This window comes from Grampus griseus (genome assembly GCF_964374135.1).
Source record: "Grampus griseus genome assembly, chromosome: X".
In the NCBI taxonomy this organism is placed as follows: domain Eukaryota; kingdom Metazoa; phylum Chordata; class Mammalia; order Artiodactyla; family Delphinidae; genus Grampus; species Grampus griseus.
In genome coordinates, this window is record NC_138999.1 from 129882276 (window position 1) to 129899445 (window position 17170).

Consider the following 17170-nt stretch of genomic DNA (forward strand, 5'->3'; position numbering starts at 1 on the left):
TCCTGGCTGAGGCGGGGGTCGATGGGGAGGACTCCCGGGCGCGGGTGCGGTAGGCGTTAGGGGAGCTCCCGCCGGTGTGGGGCGTGGGGTGGGGGGGGAGGACGCTCGTGGCAGTTAGGGGGCTCCGGCTCCCGGGTGGGCGGGGGCAAGACGGGTGGGCTCTGCGTCTGGGGTACGAGAAGCGAGAGCCCCTGGCGCTGAGTGTGCTCGGGGGAGGACTCCCCGGTGTGGGGAGGTGAGAGAGGCAGTCTGACCTCTACGCATGGCGGGGCGCCCGGCTTCCAGGGCCCAGAGCGGAGCGCCACCAGCTGGTGGGGGGGGGAGGGTGTATGGAGGGGATGCAGTGCGAGGGGTCGGGGAGGAGCCACCTGGCCACGGGGGGGCGTAAGTGAAGCTGAGAGGGGGAGGCGCTGGGGCTGCTGTGATCTGGTGGAGGCTGTTGGCCATGGCAGATGGATTTGTGGCGGTCCAGGGAGGGGCTCTGGCCCACTGCATGAGGCATCGAGAGCTTCAGGTCGCCTCTGTCCGGGTGGCACAGGAATTGCAGAGGTGGGTGGGCTGGGCAAGGCCCTGGCCTCCACACAGAGTACACAGATTCTTTACGAGGGTGCTTTGCACATTCACCCGGACACGCCATACCAGAGTTGTAAAACAGTCTCCATAAATTTAGCAGTATTGCAAGTTTACATGATAAGTTTTCTCATCACGGGGGAATTTTATTTGATGGTACTAATGATAATATATCTTCAAATATTGGGAAGCCCATGGATCAAAGAGAAAAATCACAGAGGGACTTAGAAAATATTTCCAAGTGAATACTAAAAAAGCACAACTTACCAAAATTAGTGGGAGGCAGCAAAAAGCGACAGGAGGAAACTGTATTCCTCTAAATGCTTCTGTTAGAAAAGAGTCAGGACATAAAATCAGTGAGCTAACAGTCCATTTAGAGATGCTAGAAGAAGAAGAGCAAAGGAAACATAAAATGAAGTAATAAGAGAGCTAAGAGAGGAAATCAGTGATAGAAAGCAAATTATGGACACGGTGAACAAAGCCACGTGCTTCTTTCAAAAGAGCAAGGAAACCGAGCAAGTCCTAGAACGATGAATCACGGAAACATAGAAAGAACGCTGATCCCCAATATGAGGAATGAAAGAGGGCCAACGTTACGGATCAGATGTACATTAACAAAGAGGATATAGGGGAATATTATGGGACATTATGGAAATGTTTATGCTAACAAATTGGAAGACTTGAAAAATTCCTTGGGAAAAAGGCAGCTTCCTAAAACTGAGGCCAGAATGTAGAAAAGGTGACGAGCCTTCTATCTGTCTTTTTTAAAAAAATTATTTTATTTTATTTTATTATTGTTTCTTGAGTCGTACGCAACAAGTGCTCTTTTGTTATTTTTTTTAAATTGTATTTTTACTTGTGGCTGCGTTGGGTCTTTGTTGCTGCGCGCGGGCTTTCTCTAGGTGCAGCGAGCGGGGGTTACTCTTCGTTGCGGTGCGCCGGCCTCTCATTACGGTGGCTTCTCTTGTTGCAGAGCACGGGCTCCAGGCATGTGGGCTTCAGTAGTTGTGTCACGTGGACTCGGTAGTTGTGGCTCGTGGGCTCTAGAGCGCTGGGTCAGTGGTTGCGGAGCATGGGGTTAGTTGCTCCGCGGCTTGTGGGATCTTCCCGGACCAGGGATCGAACCTGTGTCCCCTGCACTGGCAGGTGGATTCTTAACCACTGCGCCACCAGGGAAGTCCCTAGCCTTCTATCTTGTAAATAAATGTAATTTATAAAAAAAGTGTCCTAAAGTCAAACAAACCAAACAGGGCAGGGAGGTGCTCCAGGCTGCTGCTGTGAGGGGCACTAGGGTGGGCTGTGTGGCACAAACATGATTCTCTCCTCTTTGCACCCACAGGCCGGTTCCCACACTTCAACAGCCTGTGCACTCCTGTTTGATCGCTTCCCCCCACCCTCAGGTACTCGAAGATGGCAATGGCTCTGGCGGTATTGCGGGACTGGTGCAGGTCGATGGGCGTGAACGCTCAGCGATCTCTGCTCATCCTGGGAATCCCAGATGACTGCAAAGACCAGGAATTCCAGGAGGCTGTCCAGGCTGCCCTGCATTCCCTGGGCAGATACCGAGTGCTGGGCAAGGTCTACAGAAAGGAGCTGGGGTCGAGTGTTGCCCTGGTCGAGTTTGCTGAGTGTTTAAATCGAAGCTTGCTCCCCCGCCAAATACCAGGCAAGGGAGGGCCCTGGACTGTGGTCTGCCTGCCCCAGGCCCCTGATGCTGATTCACAGGATAGACCCAATTTCCCTGCGCAGCCCCAGGGACAAGCAGTGGTTGGCAGGGCGGGTGAGGCAGGAACTGCAGGGGAGGAGGAAGCTGCAGGGGAGGAGGAAGCTGCAGGGGAGGCGGGAGTCGCAGGTATGGAGGGAGACACAGGTGAGGAGGAAGCCTTAGGTGAGGAGGGAGCTGAAGGTGAGAAGGGAGCTGCAGGTGAGGAGGGAGCTGAAGGTGAGAAGGGAGGTGCAGGTGAGGAGGGAGCTGAAGGTGAGGAAGAAGGTGCAGGTGAGAAGGGAGCTGCAGGTGAGGAGGGAGCTGAAGGTGAGGAGGGAGCTGAAGGTGAGAAGGGAGCTGCAGGTGAGAAGGGAGCTGAAGGTGAGGAGGGAGGTGCAGGTGAGAAGGGAGCTGCAGGTGAGGAGGGAGCTGAAGGTGAGGAGGGAGCTGAAGGTGAGAAGGGAGCTGCAGGTGAGAAGGGAGCTGAAGGTGAGGAGGGAGGTGCAGGTGAGAAGGGAGCTGCAGGTGAGGAGGGAGCTGAAGGTGAGGAGGGAGCTGAAGGTGAGGAGGGAGCTGAAGGTGAGGAGGGAGGTGCAGGTGAGAAGGGAGCTGCAGGTGAGGAGGGAGCTGCAGGTGAGGAGGGGGCTGAAGGTGAGGCAGGAACTGCAGGTCACTCAGGAACTGCAGGGGAGGAGGAAGCTGCAGGGGAGGCGGGAGTCGCAGGTATGGAGGGAGACACAGGTGAGGAGGAAGCCTTAGGTGCGGAAGGAGCTGCAGGTGCGGAAGGAGCTGAGGGTCAAGCAGGAGCTGAGGGTCAAGCAGGAGCTGAAGGTGAAGCAGGAGCTGAGGCAGATGAGGAAGGAGCTGCAGGTTACAGAAATGTTGCAGGCGTGGCAGGACTTCTGAGTGTGGCAGGACTTCTGAGTATGGCAGAACCCACGGGCGGGGCAATGGCTGCGCCTGAGGAAGCAGTTGTGACAGCGGCAGGCGCCATGGGTGAGGCAGGGCCCGGGACCCAGCAGTGGAGGCAGGCCTCACAGCCCGTGCTGGACAGCATGGGCTACCAGGAGCTGGGAACCTTCTCTGGGATGGAAGAGCCGGGCCACGGGGAAGGGTCCTCTGAGAGCTGGCTGGAGCAGGCCAGCCACACGCTGCACCTGTGGCGCCACGTGTCTGAGAGGGAGAGGAGGAGGAGGCTGGTGGAGAGCTTGCGCGGCCCCGCGCTGGACCTCCTGCGCGGCCTCCTGGCGGAAGATCCCGAGCTGGCTGCCCAGGACTGCCTGGCCGCGCTGGTGCAGGTGTTTGGGAACAAGGACCCCCGGGGGAGTGCTCGGCTGAAGTTCGTGACCTGTGCCCAGCGGCCCCAGGAGACTCTCTCTGCGTACGTGATGCGCCTGGAAGGCCTGCTGCAGTCGGCCCTGGAGAAGGGGGCCATCCACCCGGCCATGGCGGACCAGGCGCGCGCCCGGCAGGTGCTGACGCGGGCCCGACTGAACGACACGCTCCGGGACACGCTGAGGCGGAGGCGGCTGATGAGGAGGCCTCCCGGCTTTGCGGGGATGCTGCGGCTCATCCAGAAGACAGAGGCCTGGGACGCCGACCCGGCTAGCAGGGAGCACTTCCCAGGGCAGGAAGAGGCCCGTGTGGACGTTGCAGTCCTGGCAGCAGCCGCCCAGGCCGCCCCGGCCCATGAGGCCATCACCGCAGGCACCACTGCACATGGTGAAGATACCACCGCCCAGGCCGCCCGTTCCAAGGAAGGGAGCGCCGAGGACCACCCGGCACGTGAGGAGGCCAGTGCGGCAGTTGCCGGCACTGCCAAGGCTGGCGAGGCGGCCCCTGAAGACCATGGTGCCGCCAGGGCAGCCCCTGAAGACCATGGTGCCGCCAGGGCAGCCCCTGGCCCTGGGGAGACCAGCAAGGCGTCCGCGGCCACTCAGGAAGATGGAAGTGCTGCCGCCCCTGCGGGCCTAGGTCAGGCAGGACCCTCAGATGCCCCCGGGGTCCCCATGCCTGGCCGGATGGGCAGTGCTTCCCCGGTGGCCCCAGGAGGTCCTGGCTGGGAGCCAGAGGGCCTCGCCGAGGCAGGAGGCCAGGAGGCCGAGGAGACCCCCGAGGAGGGGCTCAAGCCCATCCCAGAAGAGCCGGGAAATGAGGACGGGGCTGCAGAGATGAGCCCCCCGGGGTCCACCTCGGGCCACTAGGCTCAGCAGGCCCCAGGGCCCCCACGCTTGGAGGCAGGGGGAGGCCAGGCCTGGCAGCCTACTGGCCCCATATTAGGGGCCACTCCAGGTGCCTGGGCCTCCCTCCTGAGAGGGTCCCCTATTCATCATCCCCTGGGGCAGGTTGCTCCCTGTACTGGCAAGCCCAAATGTGTCCCTGTAGGCCCCAGAAGGACCCAGGTGTCAAGGAAACCCCCAGTCCCCGCTCCCCTCCCCCCAACACACACACCCTAGCCATCGTCCCCCGCAGAGCCCTGAGGTGCGCCACGTGCCAGCCAAGGCTCTGGTCTCTGTGGGCCAGTGTCGTGAGCTCAACGTGTGCTTTCTGGGCATAGATTCAGGCCCAGCGCTGCCTGTTGTTGTGGAAATGTGCATGTGTTCTCCTCTGAGCAGTTCCCCCAACCCCTGCGCGGCGTGGAGACCCCGAGCCCAGTCCCAGGAGCCGGCGGGAAGGACGGGATGGACGAGGTCACAGCCAGCGCCCACCCCAGGACCTGGGATCCCACCTGCGACCTTCGGAAGGAAGACCTTGACCGGGGCTGCAGGAGGTCTGCGGGAGGCCCCCCAGGGCTTGTGTTCTGCTGGGCCACCCCGTTGTTCCTCGGGACTCCACGTCCCCGGCTCGGTGGTGTGCGCCCTGCTGTGGGACTGTCCTGTGCCCGCCATAGGGCAGGGCCAGGCCCCGGGCATGTGGGCCAGAAATGGAGGGTCTGCCCTGGGGGGAGCGGGCATGGCTGGCGCCCATCTTCCTGGCGAGAGGCCACCCGCGGGGCCCTCAGGAAGGGAGACTGTGGGGAGATGGAGGGCCGCCGGGTGGGGTGTAGCGGAGGCACCTTTTTGAGGACCCTGGGTGGGGCCGGGACCCGTGAGCTCCGGTGGCCGTTAGAAGTTCCTCTGTGTGTTGTTATGCCCTCTGTTCAATGGTTTCAGTCAATGTTTCTGTTTAATAAATTTCCCTGAACGTTTCATCTGAGTCTGGCCTCTGCTGTGGGCAATGGAGGGAAAGGGCTGCTGCGGGTGAGGGCGGGGGTCCAGAGTCCGATTCCTGCTCAGCACCCATGGGACACCTCTCCGGGGGGAGGGTAAGGTAGGCACTTTGCAGACCCAGACATCGTGAGGGTTTTTCTTCCATTTCATAGGTGAATTGTAAAGTTTTAGCGAAAACTGATAATTGCCTAAAAAGGCAGTAGAGAAGTTAAAATGTAAATGAAAACCTTGATTATCTCAGCAGGAAAAAGGGAACATAGGAGCAACAATAGTTGGACAGACACTGCTATGGACTGAATATTTGTAAACCTCTCCCCCTCATTCACCTGTTAGATTCTAACCCCCAAAGGGATGGCGTTTGGAGGTGGGGCCCTGGGAAGTGATTAGCCTATGAGGGGGGAGCCCTCATGAATGAGATTACCTCCCTTATAAAAGAGGCCCCAGACGGCTGCCTCATCCTCTTGTGCCATGTGAGAAGATGGCTAGTTGATACAGCTAGACAAGAAACCAGTCCATGTGAAGAAGAGCTTTATTACTATTATTTATTACTCAGCCGTACAAAGGAACGAAATTGGGTCATTTGTAGAGATGTGGATGGATCTAGAGACTGTCATACAGAGTGAAGGAAGTCAGAAAGAGAGAAACAGATATCGTGTATTAATGCACATATGTGGAACCTAGATAAATGGTACAGATGAACCGCTTTGCAGGGCAGAAATAGAGACACAGACGTAGAGCACAAACATATGGGCACCAAGGTGAGAAAATGGTGGGGGCGGGCGGGGGGTGTGATGAATTGGGAGATTGGGATTGAATATGTACACTAATATGCGTAAATGGATAACTCATAATAACCTGTTGTATAAAAAATAAAATAAAATTCAAAATTTCAAAAAGAAAATCACCTCCAAAAGAAATCTGAATTCTCACTGGCTACCTTATTTGACCATGGGTTGAACCTTCGTACTCCTTAACTGCTCTTGAGGGATTTGTCAGGTGGCGTCAATGTGGGTAGGATTTCTCTGTGAAAACAAGACGATTGATTCCCATCACCACTTCCCCACAAACACACAGATGCTAAAGGGATTGCAGAGTTCTTCCGTGAAAGTGCTGGGAATGTGGGCTCATCTCAGCGAATCCCTCCCTGCCTGGTGAAGCTGCTGTAAGGATTATTCAATGCAGAGGAGGGTGTACGGCACCTCTGAGGGCGGCTGGGACCCCAGGAAGTGTCCAGATAGAAATGGAGGGCTTCCCTGGTGGCGCAGTGGTTGAGCGTCCGCCTGCCGATGCAGGGGACGCAGGTTCGTGCCCCGGTCCGGGAAGATCCCACATGCCGCGGAGCGGCTGGGCCCGTGAGCCATGGCCGCTGAGCCTGCGCGTCCGGAGCCTGTGCTCCACAACGGGAGAGGCCACAACAGTGAGAGGCCCGCGTACTGCAAAAAAAAAAAAAAAGAAATGGGGGGGTCCTTTGAGAGACTGAGTTCACCTTTTTTTCTGTTGGTGGGCCCTAGTCTGACCTTAGATGAAAATAATATCAACCCACCACACAGGGGCAGGGGGGCGGGGGGAAGCACTCTGCAGAAGCCAGTCATTGTTGGAACAAATAACCCACACAGGACCTTGTGCCCCAACTTAGCCATGAGCCCAGGTGAAGGAACCAGGGCTGGCAAGGCGATTCCAGTCATGCATCATACACCTCTCCGGCACATGGGGACCAGCGGACACCTGCCTGGCTGACGATAGGCATCTGCTGGCCCCCCCGCCACCGCAGGCCGGTGTGAGCCCAGTCAGAGCCCCATTGGCCAGGAGAGGGCCAGGCAGGCGTGCACGGTGGGCAGGGGATGAGAGGAACACAGACACCCCCCACCCACCCCAGAGCTCAGGCGGCCAAGGGGTCCGCCTCACCTGCACTTCCCCTCCCAGAGGGACTCCAGCGATGCCTGCAGGTTGGTCACATACCGCTCCCTGAGGCTCTGATAGGACACCTGCAAGCTGAGGTGGAATGTCTTGACTTTGATCCGCTCTTCCTTCACCGTCTGCCACAGCAGGGCTCACAGCTGGGCCCCATGCTTGGTCTCCGAGGACCTCCCCTGCTGCAAGGCTGCGGAGTGACTCTCTGGAGAGAGGTGTCTAATTACATCAAACAGGTCGGTGGATGGGCAGTGTTCCGCACCTGGCTTGGGGGACTCTGAAACAGAGCCTTCTCGCTGGGCTGCTCACGGTTGTACCCCAGGCTGCTTTCTGCCCTCAGCACTAAGCCCTTGGGCCTGCAGCCCTCCTCCAGCTCCTGCAGCTGCTGGTGACACCGGTGGAGCCTTCGCTCAATCTGGGCAACGGTGGCAGAGGCACGCTGGTTCACCTTCTCTAAGGCCTGCCAGATGTGGGGGGCCTGCTGCCGGCCAGCTGTGGACACCAGCTTGAGGAAGCCCACAGTGTTCCTGTCCAGGCTGGCCTTTTCCACTCTCAGCTGCTCTGAGAGGTACAGGATGCGGTGCTTGACGCTGTCCTGTAAGTTCCGGGCCAGCTCCCCATCTGAGAGGCTGGAGGGGCCACTGGGGCCAGCCTTACTGGATGACAGGGATCTGCAGGACAGAACATTGGAGGGGAAGTTTGCAGTTGGGCTCTTAGTGTATTCCGCCTGCATTGGGAAACGAGAATCACAAAACAGGTACTTCTGTGAGATGCAAATGGTGGGAGAATTAGACACAAATTGCTCCACTCTATAACAGTACTTATGCATATGCGCAAGTACTTCATTTGCAAGATTTGTGCATCTGAGGTGGGCCCGACACAGACTGGACATTCTCCCCTCCTCTTCAGCACCTGGCTCCTTGCTCTATGGGTGTACCTCACTATGACCTCCAGGTGGCTAGCAACCCCCTCCACACCTGCCCTGTCTGTTCTTGGACTTCTCTTCCAAGAATTACCAACAGTGGGTCTCGTTTTATAGAGAACTGTTCTTGTAGAGCATGGAATAAACTCATTTCCATTAATCCATACAGCTTGCTGTATTGCTACTGCCAGATGGATAGAAGAGATAGGCAGGGAGATTTGCATCCTAACAGGTTCATTCCTTCATCTAATCATTCATTCAACACATATTTCCTGAGCGCCTACCATGTGGTACAGAAGCCAGACATATTCCTTGGTCTCACAGAGCTGACAGCCTAGGGTGGACAGTTCTGCTGTAACACAAACAAATGAGTCTGTTGCATGGTGAAGGATAATAGTAAGAGCCTTGGAGATAGAGCCCAGTTCAAATCCCGACTCTACCACTCTTGAGACCTTGAGTAAGTTAATAAACCGCTCAGAGGGTCGGTTTTCTCATCTCTAAAATAAAGATGGACATAGCAGCCTAACTGGAACACAGGAGACCATGGTACAGTAGACAAGGATGAGGTAGGAGAGGTAGGTGAGGCCAAGACAGGTGGAACCTCTGTTCTGTTTCTACTTTTTAACTAAAAGCACCTTCATGACTGTTTTTTTTAATTAATTAATTTACTTGTTTATTTATTTTTGGCTGCGTTGGGTCTTCGTTGCTGTGCGCGGGCTTTCTCTAGTTGCGGCGAACGGGGGCTACTCTTCATTGCGGTGCGCGGGCTTCTCATTGTCATGGCTTCTCTCGTGGAGCACGGGCTCTTGGTGCACGGGCTTCAGTAGTTGTGGCACGTGGGCTCAGTAGTTGTGGCTCACGGGCTCTATAGTGCAGGCTCAGTAGTTGTGGTACACAGGCCTAGGTGCTCCGCGGCACATGGGATCTTCCCGGACCAGGGCTCGCACCCGTGTCCCTTGCATTGGCAGGCGGATTCTTAACCACTGCACCACCAGGGAAGCCCTTCATTACTGTTTTCAATCTGCAAATGCTCTCCCAGTGGGAAGCAAGGAGTGATTATAGTGTAATAGATATTTTGGTTCTGTGTATTTTATTCTATGCAAATTATTCCTTGATATTTTAAAAAACATGTGATACCACTATGCACCTAGCAGATTGGCAAAACTTAAACTATAATAAATCTCAGAAAGGACATGGAGCAACAGGAACCCTCAATCACTCCTGGTGGGAGAGTAATTGGTACAAATATTTTGGGAAAGCATTTGGTAATATCATAAAGTTGAAGACATCCATACTGAATGGCCCAGCAGTTGCATTCCTAGATATATCCTTGAAAGGCAGGTACAATAATACTCCCAATAACCAGCTGCTAGAAACAACCCACCTGGCCTATCATCATAGAATGTGTAAGTGAACTGTAATATATTCAACAGTTTACTGCTATACAACAATAAAAATAAACTACAGCCTTGAAAACATGAATGAACAAGCATAATGTTGAACAAAAGAAGCCAAACACAGAAGAATCCATACTATATATGGTTCTGCTGATATAAAGTTCAAAAGCAGGCAAAATGAAATGATGTTGTTTAGGGATGCATACACAGGAAGGAAGTAAAGCTGTAAAGAAAAGCATGGGGACTTCCCTGGTGGCACAGTGGTTAAGAATCTGCCTGCCCGTGCTCTGCAACAAGAGAAGCCACCACAATGAGAAGCCTGTGCACTGCAACGAAAAGGAGCCCCCGCTTGCCGCAACTAGAGAAAGCCCACAAGCAGCGATGAAGACCCAATGCAGCCAAAAATAAATAAATTAATTAATTTTTAAAAAGAAAGAAAAGCATGGGCTTCAGTAGCATAAACATCGATAGTGGTTCCCACTAGAGTGGGAGAAGGGGATGGTGATTGGAGAGACATGAGGAGGCTAGTGTACTTGATCCGAATAGCAATTAAATGTGTGTTTACATTAACATTACTTCCTAAACTAAATGTTGATGTTTTCTGCACCTTTATATGCATATGCCGGATTTCACAATTTTTTTAACATCTTTATTGGAGTATAATTGCTTTACAATGGTGTGTTAGTTTCTGCTTTATAACAAAGTGAATCAGTTATACATATACATATGTTCCCATATCTCTTTCCTCTTGCGTCCCCTCCCTCCCACCCTCCCTATCCCACCCCTCTAGGTGGTCACAAAGCACCGAGCTGATCTCCCTGTGCTATGCGGCTGCTTCCCACTAGCTATCTATTTTACATTTGGTAGTGTATATATGTCCATGCCACTCTCTCACTTCGTCCCAGCTTACCCTTCCCCCTCCCCATATCCTCAAATCCATTCTCTAGTAGGTCTGTGTCTTTATTCCCACCTTGCCCCTAGGTTCTTCATGACCTTTTTATTTCTTATATTCCATATATATGTCTTAGCATACGGTATTTGTTTTTCTCTTTCTGACTTACTTCACTCTATATGACAGACTCTAGGTCCATCCACCTCACTACAAATAACTCAATTTCCTTTCTTTTTATGGCTGAGTAATATTCTATTGTATATATGTGCCACATCTTCTTTATCCATTCATCTGTTGATGGACACTTAGGTTGCTTCCATGTCCCGGGTATGGTAAATAGAGCTGCAATGAACATTTTGGTACATGACTCTTTCTGAATTATGGTTTTCTCAGGGTATATGCCCAGTAGTGGGATTGCTGGGTCGTATGGTAGTTCTATTTTTAGTTTTTTAGGGAACCTCCATACTGTTCTCCATAGTGGCTGTATCAATTTACATTCCCACCAACAGTGCAAGAGGGTTCCCTTTTCTCAACACCCTCTCCAGCATTTATTGTTTGTAGATTTTTTATTGATGGCCATTCTGACCGGTGTGAGATGATATCTCATAGTTTTGATTTGCATTTCTCTAAAGATTAATGATGATGAGCATTCTTTCATGTGTTTGTTGGCAATCTGTGTATCTTCTTTGGAGAAATGTCTATTTAGGTCTTCTGCCCATTTTTGGATTGGGTTGTTTGTTTTTTGGATATTGAGCTGCATGAGCTGCTTGTAAATTTTTGAGATTAGTCCTTTGTCGGTTGCTTCATTTGCAAATATTTTCTCCCATTCTGAGGGTTGTCTTTTGGTCTTGTTTATGGTTTCCTTTGCTGTGCAAAAGCTTTGAAGTTTCATTAGGTCCCATTTGTTTATTTTTGTTTTTATTTCCATTTCTCTAGGAGGTGGGTCAAAAAGGATCTTGCTGTGCTTTATGTCATAGAGTGTTCTGCCTATGTTTTCCTCTAAGAGTTTGATAGTGTCTGGCCTTACATTTAGGTCTTTAATCCATTTTGAGTTTATTTTTGTGTATGGTGTTAGGGAGCGTTCTAATTTCATACTATTACATGTACCTGTCCAGTTTTCCCAGCACCACTTATTGAAGAGGCTGTCTTTTCTCCACTGTATATTCTTGCCTCCTTTATCAAAGATAAGGTGACCATATGTACGTGGGTTTATCTCTGGGCTTTCTATCCTGCTCCACTGACCTATATTCCTGTTTTTGTGCCAGTACCATACTGTCTTGATTACTGTAGCTTTGTAATATAGTCTGAAGTCAGGGAGCCTGATTCCTCCAGCTCCATTTTTCGTTCTCAAGATTGCTTTGGCTATTCGGGGTCTTTTGTGTTTCCATACAAATTGTGAAATTTTTTGTTCTAGTTCTGTGAAAAATGCCAGTGGTAGTTTGATAGGGATTGCATTGAATCTGTAGATTGCTTTGGGTAGTAGAGTCATTTTCACAATGTTGATTCTTCCAATCCAAGAACACGGTATATCTCTCCATCTCTTTGTATCATCCTTAATTTCTTTCATCAGTGTCTTATAATTTTCTGCATACAGGTCTTTTGTCTCCTTAGGCAGGTTTATTCCTAGATATTTTATTCTTTTTGTTGCAGTGGTAAATGGGAGTGTTTTCTTAATTTCTCTTTCAGATTTTTCATCATTAGTGTATAGGAATGCCAGAGATTTCTGTGCATTAATTTTGTATCCTGCTGCTTTACCAAATTCATTGATTAGCTCTAGTAGTTTTCTGGTAGCATCTTTAGGATTCTCTATGTATAGTATCATGTCATCTGCAAACAGTGACAGCTTTACTTCTTCTTTTCCAATTTGGATTCCTTTTATTTCTTTTTCTTCTCTGATTGCTGTGGCTAAAATTTCCAAAACTATGTTGAATAAGAGTGGTGAGAGTGGGCAACCTTGTCTTGTTCCTGATCTTAGTGGAAATGGTTTCAGTTTTTCACCATTGAGGACGATGTTGGCTGTGGGTTTGTCATATATGGCCTTTATTATGTTGAGGAAAGTTCCCTCTATGCCTACTTTCTGCAGGTTTTTTTATCATAAATGGGTGTTGAATTTTGTTGAAAGCTTTCTCTGCATGGATTTCACAAATTTTTTAAGTTTTTAAATGTTCAAGAGATGGTTTAATCACAGATAAGAAATGGCTGGAGAATTAGTAAATTGTAAAACAGAACTAAAGAAAGCATCCAGAATGCAGCACAGAGGCACAGAGAAATATAAAATTTGAATAAAATTGAAAAATAGGAGACACAGAAGATAGAATGAGAAAATCTAACAAAAAATCTAACTGCCATGCCTCAGGAAGACAGACTAAGGTAACAGCAAGGTTTTAAGAGATAGTCACTAAGAATTTTCCAGGACTGATGACAGACATAAATCCACAAATTCAAGAAGCCCAAGGGACTCCCCTGGTGGTGCAGTGGTTAAGAATCCTCCTGCCAATGCAGGGAACGTGGGTTCAATCCCTGGTCCGGGAAGATCCCAGATGCTGCGGAGCAAATAAGCCCGTGAGCCACAACTACTGAGGCCTGCATGCCTAGAGCCCGTGCTCCACAACAAGGGAAACCACCGCAATGAGAAGCCCGCATACTGCAACAAAGAGTAGTCCCTGCTTGCCGCAACTAGAGAAAGCCCATGCACAGTAACGAAGTCCCAACACAGCCAAAAATAAATTAATTAATTAATTTTTTAAAAAAAGAAGCTCAAGAGATCCCAAACAGGATAAAACGGAAATAGATCCACACTTAGACACAGATCTTAGAAGCAGCCAGATTGTAAAAGTTGATTACCTTTAAAACCATGACTTTTAGACTGAAAGCTGCCTTCTCTAAGGCATCAATGAAATCCTGAAGAGTTGAATAATATCTTCAATATGCCGAGAGAATAACTGTCAGAGAGAAAAAAAAAAGGTCACATTCAAAGAATCAGAAGACAGAATGTCTTCAGCCTTTTCAGTGAAGCACTAAGAATTAGAAAACAATGAAGTAATGCCTTCCAAATTTGGGGGAAAAACGATTTTCTCACCTAGAATTCTATAACCAAACTGTCAATTTTTAGGTTAAAGGCGTTTTCTAACATAAAAGAACTCAAATAGTTTACTTCCTCTGCATTCTTTTTCTGGAAGCTACTAGAGAAGACGTGCCACCAAAACCAGACAGGAACCTACGACAGAGGTAGAGATGGGATTTATGAAACTGGGGCCCCAAGCTAAAAGAAAGGCAAGTGCAATCTCCAGGATGATGGCAGCTGGGCAGTGGGCCTGGAGGGCAAGTCAAAAGGCTCCAGGAGAGAGTGCTCCAAGTGAATGAAATATGCAGGACATCTTTCAGCAGCTGGAGAGGAGATATAGCCAGTTTGGGGAAGTGCTGACCTATAATAAGTAGTAGAGAACAAGCAACACGGGGTAGGGAGAGACAAGTGTTAACTCTAAGGAAAACAAAACATCAGGAGAGAAAGGAAAAGTCATCAGAGTTGCTGTAGACTTGATAACGTGAACATCAAAGAATAATCTAATGCAGATGATTGTATACTGTACTGGAAGGATGGGGGTGGTGAAAGAGCTACATCATCATCTTTAACTGTGAGAAGTCAATCAATAATTCCCAAAATCTAAAAAATAAAGAAACAGCACTATAAACAACTTATTTACAGAACTAGAGGTAAATGCCAAAAGAAACAGCTAAAAGGGTTGAATGTAGTTGATTCTGGGGAATGGATGGACCACTGTGGGTGGAAGCAAGAGATTGCTATTTTTTAAAAATATATATTTATTTGGCTGTGCCAGGTTTTAGTTACAGCATGCAGGATCTTTAGTTGTAGCATGCAGGATCTTTAGTTGCAGCATACGATCTCTTAGTTGCAGCATGTGGGATCTAGTTCCCTGACCAAGGATCGAACCCGGGCCCCCTGCATTGGGAGTGAGGAGCCCTGGCCACTGGACCACCAGGGAAGTCCTGTAGAGATCGCTATTTTTTGTAATAAACCTTGTAGAACCATTTAACTCTTTGAACCAGGGGTTGGCAAACTACGGACTGGTTTTGTACAGGTGTGAGCTAAGAATGGTTTCTACGTGTTTAAATGGTTGAAAAAAATCAGAAGAAGGAGGATATTTTGTGGCATGTGAAAATTATATGAGATTCAAATTTCAGTGTCCACAAAGTGTGACTGGCACACAGCCACAATGATTAATCTACATATAGTGTATGGCTACCTTTGTGCCACAACAAAGGTCTAGTTGAGCAGCTACAACAGAGAACATGTGGCATCAAATATTTACTATACGGCCCTTTACGGAAACAGTGCGCTGACCCCTGCTTTAAACAATGTTCATACGTAGCACTGATAAATGAAAGAACTAAGTATTTTTAAAGAAAGTAGCTAATAGGGAAAGTTAAAATTTGCTAATGACTTGTTCTATTGAGGAATTTTATAGATATCATATAAAACTAAAAACTGACAGAAGAATATGTTGGTGAAAAAAAATTCAAGGCAACCAGTAGAAAAAAGCCAGGTAAATAACATCCAAATAATCAAGGGCAGAAAAAAAGGAACTTGATTAATCCAAAAAAGGGAAGGAAAGGAGGAACAAAAAGAAATGAGATATCAGGTTAAGTAGAAAATACAAAATAGGATGGCAATAAGATGTGATTATCAATGGCTGTATACCATGTCCTTGAGAAGACTCAATACTGTAAATATGTCAGCCCTCTACATATTAACTTATAAATTCAATGAAATAACAGTTAAAAACCCAATGGGAATGTCTTATGAATGTTAGATTAGCTAATTCCAAAACACAAAAGAATAGCTAAGAAATTTTGGGAACGAAAAATAAATATGGTCTTGGGATACTTGGCTATCTGAATAAAACTAAATTAGAGCGCTACTTCACATCACGTACAATAATAAAGTCGAGACAGAATAGAGAACTAAATGTAAATATGAAACTCGAAAGGTATCAGAAGGACACAATAGGAAATGTGTTTATAATCTCTCTGTGGAGAACACCTTTTTGAACAAGTCTCAAACTAAAATGCCATAAAGGAAAAGATTTACATATTGTACTACAGTTTAAAAAAATCTTTAAACCTTCTTATGGTGAAGGAAGCATAAAGTTAAGAAGCAACATTTCGGTTTCGGTTCAAACACTTGCTTCTTCTTAAAAATAAAGTATCTCCATGAACATTTTTAAAGAGCAACAGATTAAGAAAAAAAGATTTGCAATTATCTCTAAGAGATAAAAGGCTAATCAACATATAAAGAACTCCTACAAATTAGGAAGCTAAAAACAAATCATCAAACATAAAAACAGCAAAGGGTAGTCATAGACAATTCAGAAAGGATGAACTATGAATACCAGTAAACATATGAAAAATGTGCAACTGCAAGGAAATCAGGCAGACATAAATCAAATGATTAAAAAAGATGTTCTCGGGCTTCCCTGATGGTGCAGTGGTTGAGAGTCCGCCTGCCGATGCAGGGGATGCGGCTTCATGCCCCGGTCCAGGAGGATCCCACATGCTGCGGAGCGGCTGGGCCCGTGAGCCGGCTGGCCGTCCAGAAAGTTCTAGAAAGAGAAAGAAGGTCCGCGCAGAGACGCCACACTGCCTCAAAACGCTCAGGCCGCCTCACTTGCTGTGAAGACCTCCCAACCCCCACTGCCGGGGGCTGGGCTGCTAAGGGGCTGGAGGGAGGCAGCTGCAAAGGGGAAGATTCCAGCGTGGCTTTTTTTATAGTGTGAGGAAGTGCGCAAAACAAACTGCACTATTGTATCAATAACTCTTTTAAAGCCTGTGAATGCATCGGCCCTCCTTTACTACAGTCACCACATCGCGCAACTATCACACCATCTACTTCCAGAATTTTTTTATCACCCCGAAAGTAGACCTGGTCCTGCGTGTAGGCAGCCCTCTTTGAATTGATAGGACGAGGGCAGATATAAAAGAATTAAATTATTTCGAATAATGTGCAACATATGAATAACAATTGTTCAAAATCCATGGAGTTGGAGGGCGCGCGTAGGGAGCGGCACGCCTGCGGCCAGCTGAGGAGGCTCCGCGCCATTTGCTCCTCAGACGCGGAGGGAGCGGCGCGCGGAGGGAGCGGCGCGCGGAGGGAGCGGCGCGCGGAGGGAGCGGCGCGCGGAGGGAGCGGCGCGCGGAGGGAGCGGCGCGCGGAGGGAGCGGCGCGCGTGCGGCTGGCTGAGGAGGCTTCGCGCCGTTTGCTCCTCACACGTGGGCGAGATCTCAGCTATGGCTGAACAGGAGGCGAGCGGAACGATGGCGGAAGAAGCCAAGATTGACGAGGACATCTTGCAGGTGCTGCGAGACATGGCCAATCGCCTGCGCCTGCACGCCATCAGGACCCTCTGCGCCTCAGGCTTTCGGTACGGCGCCCTGGTCGAAGCTCCGGTCGTTGCGCGGCCGGCCCTGCGGCGACGGCCGGGGAGAGAGTTGAACGGAGCCGTCGGGGGCGGGGTGCGCTTCGTTATTTAGTGGCCCCATTTCAGG

The 17170-nt window shown here is 49.7% G+C and overlaps 3 protein-coding genes across 3 annotated transcripts in view; 2 read left to right on the forward strand and 1 right to left on the reverse strand.

Annotated features, from left to right (window-relative positions):
- The window catches only part of TEX28 (testis expressed 28), a gene marked incomplete at both ends in the record, with an annotated part of 60426 nt that extends 52202 nt beyond the window's left edge, over positions 1–8224 (reverse strand). Inside the window, 3 exon segments of the mRNA XM_082646933.1 lie at positions 7390–7535; positions 7539–7675; positions 7678–8224. Coding sequence (XP_082503059.1) covers positions 7390–7535; positions 7539–7675; positions 7678–8224 — 830 coding nt within the window.
- On the forward strand, positions 1987–4479 carry LOC309839449 (paraneoplastic antigen Ma6E-like; the record flags this gene model as incomplete). The annotated part of the gene is made up of 2 exons (XM_082681197.1): positions 1987–2350; positions 2639–4479. 2 exons carry the CDS (start codon positions 1987–1989, stop codon positions 4477–4479), a joined length of 2205 nt encoding a protein of 734 aa, XP_082537323.1.
- An 8688-nt stretch (positions 8225–16912) lies between the features above and the next one.
- The window catches only part of TKTL1 (transketolase like 1), a gene marked incomplete at both ends in the record, with an annotated part of 34557 nt that continues 34299 nt past the window's right edge, over positions 16913–17170 (forward strand). Inside the window, one exon of the mRNA XM_082681902.1 lies at positions 16913–17046. Within this exon, the coding sequence (XP_082538028.1) occupies positions 16913–17046 (134 nt within the window). The remainder of the gene's footprint in view (positions 17047–17170) is intronic.